Raw genomic sequence first — 8909 nt, 5'->3', positions numbered from 1 at the left:
CAACAATTAACTGTAACAAGGAACAGAGAGAGAGAGAGAGAAGGGGGCGGGGCGGCATGCACACAGACAGGATGGAGGATTGGGAAAAGCGAAAACGATAGCAATAAATGTCTGTCACTTCATCTCGTACACAAACACTCTCATATATAAAATGATGTCGGTTGAGCAGTCATTAAAATTAAGATGTAATTCGTGATAAAATGTTTTTTCCCCATATGTTGAATATCCTTTCAACTGACAGGGCTGGAGCCTCGCCAACCAGTCCTGCAAATCGAAGAAAAATAACTCTTGACAGTCTGTGTACATCACAGTTTGTACCCTGGAATTGCTCTCTCTCTCTCTCTCTCTCTCTCTCCAGTCAATTTTGACATTTACAAATTTTGAGCACCATAAACACAATGACGGTTTTCCTTGTGGCTTGCATTAGCACGTGCACATACACACACAACCACACACACAAAGAGTTTCTTTCTGACCTCAAGTGTGATGTGACATTTGAGTACTTGCAACTCAGATGGAAAATTGCAGGCATAATACAGGGGCAAAATGGCAGTAGAATTCAAACACTGTATTAAAACAGATCAAAGAGGAAAGTGGCTACATCAAGACATGATTACATTCATGCGCCCATGTAAGCCTCCTCTCGCACATACACCATGTGTGTGTGTTTTCTTTTGTGTTTTTTCTTCTCAGTACAACCCCCTCCCCAAGCGCAATCACTCACCCATTCTCAAAATCCGCTGTATGAGTGTGTGCGTGTGTTGAAATGAATAAAGGAAGGTGGAAGAATAGTTAACACACTCATCTGCCAATACAGTGTCTGTGAATGTCTGGGTTTGATTCTAGCTCTCGCCCTTTACTTCCAAGTTTGACTGCAAAAATCAGACTGATTGTCTAGTAATTTGGATGAGGTCCCATGTACAACACGAGCTTTGCACACTGAAAAAGAGCCCACATCATTTAATAATAATAATAATAATAATGGATACTTATATAGCACACTATCCAGAAATCTGCTCTAGGTGCTTTACAAAAACGCTTTTGTTAACATAAAACATTATATCTATGTTACATACACACACCAAAATGTGACTACACACACACACACACACTGCATACATACATTTTAAGATGTGTAAGTAACAGCTTCCCTAACACATACGTACACATAGGCAGGCACAAACTTACATAAACACACGCACACACAATACACATTCTTATACATGCATGTAGTTATGTACACATACATATGTATACACACATAGTCAAGCACAGCTAACGCAAAGGGTTAACTCTCTCCATACGAACGGCAAAAGAGACGACGTTAACAACGTTTCATCCCAATTACCACCATCAAAATATTGCAAGCGGAAGGCTCTTATACTGAAGAGGTGAATGTTGACAAAGAATACCACAATTCTGATGACGGAAGCTAAAGGTTGGGTCACAGTGACACCCACTGGACATCCAAGGGGTCTGTGTTGAGGAGAAGAGAGGACTGGCCGTACCGAGTGAGTTAAAGGGTTGTCCTGTAGAAAAAAATTCTGTGGCAGAAGTCACACTCTGATAGGCACACAAACATATTTGTGTGTGCACTAAGGATTGACTAAGTGTGTTGGATTATGCAGCTTGTCAGGAATCTGCCTTGAAGACGTGGTGTAGATTTGTCTGAATGCAGTGACGCCTCCTTGAGAAACTGAAACTGATATACATGTGTCAGAATCAGCTTGTTGTGAATAGACAATAAGCAAATGAGAAGAAGAAAAATATTAAGAGTAGGCGACAAGAAGCAGAGAGAACAGACTTCATCTCTAGTTGTTTGTGCGAACACTGTTTCAGTACATGTGTGTACGTATACATCTGATAATATAATTTGCGCTCATACACAAACCTACACACTCATTCTCTGGATTTAAGACACTGCAATCTTTTCTGTTTTTTTCAAGCCACTCCAACCCAAGCATAAATGCAGATAAGGTTTGAATTCTTTATTGGCTGATGAATTCACAAAGAAATTCAGATTCAGTTCATCATCTCATCCACACAACAAGCACATGAAGAGATCAGTCTTAACTCATTACAAGCAAAGTAGATAAAACGACTTGTACAATTTTGTATGGCATATATACAAGAACAGCCATGCCTGCACACATGCGAAGCACACATAACCACACAGACACTGTCAAAAAGCTACATGAGGAATTACTCCGTACTTTTTCAAAAGCTATCTTGACACTTATTTCAAGCTGTACACACACATACACACAAACACACAGAGCACATAATTACACACATAGAGTCACAAACCTATCCGGGCAATCGCTGAAAGACGTGTACACACACTCAGTGCACATTATCATACACACACAGTCACAAACCTGTCTGTGCAATCGCTTGAAGATGTACACATACAGAACGCACACAATCACGTTCACACAATCACAAAGCTATCGGGGCAATTGTTTCAACATGTACACACACTCGGAGCGATCATGATCACATTCACACAGTCACAATGCTATCAGACTAATCGCTTCTGCATGTACACTCACTCAGAGACATTCATAATCACACACACACAGTAACAATGCTATCCAAGCAATTGCTTCAACATGTACACACACTCAGAGCATTCATGATCACAAACAGTCACAGATCTATCTGGGCAATCGCTTGAAGATGTCATGGACGATCTCGGTTACGATGCGGGGATCTGCTCGGCGGTCCAGTTTCTGCTGCACAGGTCCCATAACGGCGTTTAAGGCTCGGCTCCCACCTTTCTTCAGCTTCTTCATCTGATCAACACACCGGTGAGTGCAACAGGTGAATCTAACAGGTGAATCCAACAGGTGAGTCAGGTAGGTAATGTACATGTGAGTACCGGTAGGTTTCATTTGGTGGAGAGTTGAGCTGTGTGTTTTTTTGTTTCGTTTGTCTGCTCGTTTCTATGTTGATTTTTGTTTATGTGAGTAATGAGATGTGTATTGATTAATGTTTGGGGAGGTGGTGATCGTTATGAAGAAATGATATATGAGAGAAAACATGATTTTTTGTTTTTTTGTTCCTTCTTGCATACACACATGCACATACACATGAACGTATATACACCCATGTGTTCAGACACATATAACCACAAACATGCACACACACACACACACACATACCCTGACACAAGCAAACACACACAATCATATATGCATACAAACATACACAACACACGTGAATACACATATGTGCACACAACACAATCGCACACACACAACCACACACAAAACAAACACACACAACAAAACACAACCACACACACACACACACACTTTCTCCTCTTTACCCTTTCCACAGTTCAACATCGCTGCCCACAACAAGACAACACAGACTATGAAGCACATAGAGCGACAGAAGACTGACCACTTTGGGCTGAGTCGTCAGCACCTCATTGACCACTTCTTCAATCAGCTGCCGGTCACGGATCTGACCCAAGCTCTCCTGTTCCACCACTTCTCGTCCGCTGAGCTCTGGTCGCTCAAACAGCAACGACAGCACCTGTGTTCCCCCACACACACCCCCATGAGCATAACGTTAGCACAGTGAGGTGATCTGGTGAGCTGGGAATTACACTCACACAGACACACATGACACACACATACACACACACTCTCTAACACATGCATATGCACACAGTCACTCACAGTCAGACACTGATTCATACGCACACACACACACACACAATCTTACACACACATGCCCCCACCCCCACCCCACCCCCCCACACACACAAACTTCCTCTCTAAGAAAATCAACAAACACACAGAGCCTCACACACACATACACACACTCTCTCTCTCCTACATACACACAAACACACACATTCGCACATACACACACACATTCACACTTAAACATACACACTCTCACACACAGGCTCTCTCTCTCTTTCACAAACACACACTTTCAATCTCTTTTACACACACACACACACACGCATCCCCCTCCCCCTCCTCTTCTAAATGATAATACTCAAGTGTATACATTAATACTCAAACAAAATGTCTTCAATCACCAATATGTGTGACGGGACAATAAACAAAAATTCCTACACACACACACACACACACACAGCTCCCCATCATTGTGTTTAAGTGTGCATGACTGAAGCCTGACTGAATAACACAGGAAACACAAGACAAGCACCCAGAGGCAACTCTCACACAGCGCTAGCCTGGAAGGCACCCTGCTGCACAAATGACTGTGTTTGTAGAGCGCCTGGAGCTTGGTCTCTGACCAGGGACAGGCACTATGTACCGTAAAGTTCGGTCTATTGAGCGCACTGGTATATAAGCCGCACCCACTAAATTTTGGAAAAAATTGAACTTTATACATACATAAGCCGCACCGGTTTATAAACCGCACTTATTTCCGGTACCAGAACACATACTGATACTAAGAAAAGCTGTCGATACTGCAGGTTATGAAACAACACAAAGAAAAGCAAGCGAAAATGCTGCTAGTGCCACAAAATAATAATAAATAAACACAACGAAAATAAGATCCATAATTTAGGGATAGTCACATTTATTCAACGTCATCCTGCTCACTGAATCCACTAAAATCTTCGATTTTGGTGAGTTGAAGGGCAGCTAAGAATAGACGAGAACGTGACACTCCCGGGATCGTTAAAATCCGCAAATAAGCCGCATCATTGTATAAGCCGCAGAGGCTGAAGCTGGGGTAAAAAGTCGCGGCTTATAGACCAAACTTTACAGTAAGTATTTGTATCAATTAATCATGATACCAACCACCAACAATCCACACTATCTGAGCACTGTCACCTTTCTTGATGCAGAAGTGGAGATCTCTCTGGATGCTAACATATCGCACACCTCGCCCAAGGACTCCACTGGGATTGGACTGCACGGCATACAACACTTGACACAACAACTTGAACATAATTACAAATACGAATCAAAATCAAATCAAATCAAAAATACATTATCAATCCGCACAGATATTAATTCATGCAATCACAGGCTTGTTATAAAGACAAACATAATCTGATCAAACACACCATAAAAAGAAAAAAACTAGTCAAATAAAAATCCACACACGCTGCACATCAATGTGTAGAAATATAAATATCCAACAAATATATACATATATGTATCAGTAAAATGCACACACACACACACACACACACACACACACACACACACATATTAACACATACACAGCTCCCCATCATTGTGTTTAAGTGTGCATGACTGAAGCACACATACATACATATATGTTGTTGTTTTTTAATCGTCTAATATCACTAATAGTGAAAAGAGTTGTGAGTTCTGCACAAACATGTGTGTGGCACCAAGACACATGCACACACACACACACACACACACACCACACACACACAAACAATCAAGTAACTCACCACTCAGCAGCTGAGCAGTCGTGTTCATGCAGCACCCCCAAGAACTCGTTGAGCAGCATGTTGAGCACAGGTACGACCTCCCGTGACCCGTCCTTCACCAGCCACTCAAACATCTCCAGCATTCCTTCCTCCGTCTGTCAGTACAGTAAAATACAAGGCAATACAATACAATACAATACAAGACAACACAACACAACACAACATAAACAACACAATATAACACAACACAATACAATGGAACGCAATACAACACAATCCAATACAATACGGTACTACATATTACAATACAATAAAACATAACACAACAATATGCACGACAATAGAAGACAAAACAAGAACACAATACAACACAATGCAATAAAACACAAGACAAGACAACACAATAAAGCACAACACACAGACACACACACATGCACACACACACAATACACACAGCAGCAATGCGTTCTCCCTGTGGAGAGCAGCCTGAATTTCACACACAGAAATCTGTTGTGACAGTCATACAATACAATACAATACAATATATATGAAAATGATATGGACTGCACTGAACCCAAATGTACTCACATGCAAGTGCATACACACACACACACACACACACACACACACACACACACACACACATACAACACAACACACACATACACTGTAGCAACTTGCTCTCCCTGGGAGAGCAGCCCAAATTTCACACAGAGAAATCTGATGTGACCAAGAGTCATAGAACAGAATAGAATAGAACAGAATAGAATAAAATGCAATGCAATGAAAAGCAATGCAGAAAATCTGTTCTGACAAAGAGTCATAAAATACAGTATTTGTATTTGCATTTCTTTTTATCACAACAGATTTCTCTGTGTGAAATTCAGGCTGCTGCTCTCCCCAGGGAGAGTGCATCGCTACACTACAGCGCCACCCATTTAAAAAAAATATTTTTTTCCTGCATGCAGTTTTATTTGTTTTCCTATCGCAGTGGATTTTTTCTACAGAATTTTGCCAGGAACAACCCTTTTGTTGCCATGGGTTCTTTTACGTGTGCTAAGTGCATGCTGCACACAGGACCTTGGTTTATTGTCTCATCTGAATGACTAGCGTCCAGACCACCACTCAAGGTCTAGTGGAGGGGAAGAAAATATCGGCGGCAGAGCCGTGATTCGAACCAGCGCGCTCAGATTCTCTCGCTTCCTAGGCAGACGCGTTACTTCTAGGCCATCACTCCAATACAATACAAGACAAGACAAGACAAGACATCCTTGAAACTGGAACCGATGTCACTGACCACCAACAGGGAGGCGGACATGAGAGGGATGTCGTATTGCTCCTGCACTCGGGCACGGATCTGTCCCGGCAGTTCTCTCAGACGTTCTGCCACCTCCTCCATCACAACAGCCCCACACGCCGAGGCACGGACCGACGGTGCACGCTGGTGGGTGTACACGTGGAGTGGGGGGAGGTTCGGTTCCGGCATGAAGCGGTAGTCCAGGAGTTTTTCCTTGTCCCTCATCTGGACTGTTTCGCTGCAAGACAGTTGGGTGAAAAGGTTGGCTTTTTTTTTTCTTTTTTTTTTTTGGTGCAGTCTTCCTGTACATGTTCTCTGTTTAATCTTGTGTGTATGTGTGTCTGTGCATGCGCATGTGCATGTGTGTGTGTGTGTGTGTGTGTGTGTGTGTGTGTTGACACTGTACATGTGTCGTCTGAATGCGGATGCACACACCTCAAGTCGAAGATCAGGTGCTCTGTAAATAACTGGTAGTAGTTGTAGTAGTAGCAGCAGTAGTATAGTGGTATCATTATCATTATCACTACTATTATCATGATTACTGTTCCTCTTGATATCATTATTATTATTATTATTATTATTATTGTGGTTGTTATTATTAATATCATCATTATCATTACATTCTATTTTCTCCTATTCTGCTCATGCACACACACATACAAATACACACACACACACAAACCCAAACACACACACAAACGTTTACACACACACAAGTACCCTCTCCCCCCACACACTCACTCATACACACACGAACACAGGTAAACACACACACAAAGACACACACACACACATAAATACAGGTACACACTTGGTTTCAGCGTCAAATCCTCTGGTTTCGTTCTCCACCTGCCCACCGTTCTCCAGGATCTCTATCTGCCTCTGGATCTCAAAGTCTGGAGAACAAAGGACTACCGTTAGACACATCACATCAGAGAAAATAACCCCCCTTTTTTCTTTCTTTTTTTTTTTTTTTTTTTGCAAAGTCCGTCCAGCTGAAAGGAGGAGTTTGTGTTATACTCCATGTTTGCTGAAACATATACTGTACCATGTCAAACTGATGCAAACTAGGCCTATCGGTTTGCTCTGCTTGGCCAAATCCGCTCTTAGCCAATCAAACGCCTCTAAAAGCTATAAGCGCTGAATCGGTCCTTTGGCGTCCCGCTGAAAACAAAGTTTAAGTTCCAGTTATAGTTTCTCCAGGAGGCAACACTCAGTTCGGACAAATCCATGCACGCTACACCACGTCTGCTAGGCAGATGTCTGACCAGCAGCATAGCGAAACGCTCTTAGTCAGGCCTTTGAGTGCCTGCATGTATAATGCATACCTACTGAGTGGGTTTTTTTAATATTTTTTTTTAATATATCTATTTTATCTATTATAGAATTTAGCCAGACGACAACACTTATGTTGCCATGGGTTCTTTTTCAGTGCGCCAAGTATGTGCAGTAAACGGGACCTGAGTTTATTGTCTCATCGAAATGCATAGATTAAAACACACACACACACACACACACATATATGTATATATATATATATATATATATATATATATATATATATACAATAGAAAAAAAAAAGATGACAACAAAACAGTTTGTTGGATGCCCGACTGGTTCCGACCACTGGTCTTCGTCAAGGGCTTTTATTGGTATGTCAAAATGCAACACACACCAACATTCAATACGTGCAAAAAGAAAAATTTAAATAAAATGGGTTAAGAAAGCTAAAAAAAAATTTATTTTTTTTTAATATAAAAAATTGCACCCAGAGCATGCAACATGTATAGCACAGTGTGAAGTGTTGCTTGCGGAATAGGAAGAGAGGCTGGTGAGTAAAGTAGTCAGAGAAGACAAGAGAGGGGTCAAGAAAAAGAGACAGGCAGATAATAGAAGGAGAGGGAGAAAGAAAGAGAGACAGAGAGGGAGGGGGTTAGGGAGGGAGAAGAGACTGTGAGAGAGGACAGAGAGGGAAAGACAGAGGGAGACAGAGAGGGAGGGGGGTAGAAAGGAGGAGAGAGGGGACGAGACAGACGGAGAGACAGAGAGATGGCAGACAACGAGAGAGAGAGAGGAGATGGAGAGTGAGGGAAAGACAGGCACAGAGAGAGAGAGAGAGAGAGAGAGAGAGAGAGAGAGATCCCTCTATTGTTGTCATCACCACCTCACAATGGCTGGGGCAGGTGGCAGAATCTATCCTGCCGTGGT

At 42.0% G+C, this 8909-nt stretch overlaps 1 protein-coding gene across 1 annotated transcript in view; it reads right to left on the bottom strand.

Annotated features, from left to right (window-relative positions):
• Nucleotides 1-1647: 1647 nt before the first annotated feature.
• The window catches only part of LOC143285766 (glutamyl-tRNA(Gln) amidotransferase subunit B, mitochondrial-like), a 15703-nt gene continuing 8441 nt past the window's right edge, over nucleotides 1648-8909 (bottom strand). The window contains exons 7-12 of the mRNA XM_076593184.1: nucleotides 7513-7597; nucleotides 6702-6939; nucleotides 5426-5559; nucleotides 4830-4908; nucleotides 3409-3543; nucleotides 1648-2795 (exon numbers count right to left, since the gene is read on the bottom strand). Coding sequence (XP_076449299.1) covers nucleotides 2658-2795; nucleotides 3409-3543; nucleotides 4830-4908; nucleotides 5426-5559; nucleotides 6702-6939; nucleotides 7513-7597 — 809 coding nt within the window. The 3' untranslated portion in view covers nucleotides 1648-2657. The remainder of the gene's footprint in view (nucleotides 2796-3408; nucleotides 3544-4829; nucleotides 4909-5425; nucleotides 5560-6701; nucleotides 6940-7512; nucleotides 7598-8909) is intronic.

Source organism: Babylonia areolata, chromosome 9 (genome assembly GCF_041734735.1).
Source record: "Babylonia areolata isolate BAREFJ2019XMU chromosome 9, ASM4173473v1, whole genome shotgun sequence".
Classification (NCBI taxonomy): Eukaryota; Metazoa; Mollusca; class Gastropoda; order Neogastropoda; family Buccinidae; genus Babylonia; species Babylonia areolata.
This window is presented reverse-complemented; position numbering and strand designations above follow the sequence as displayed.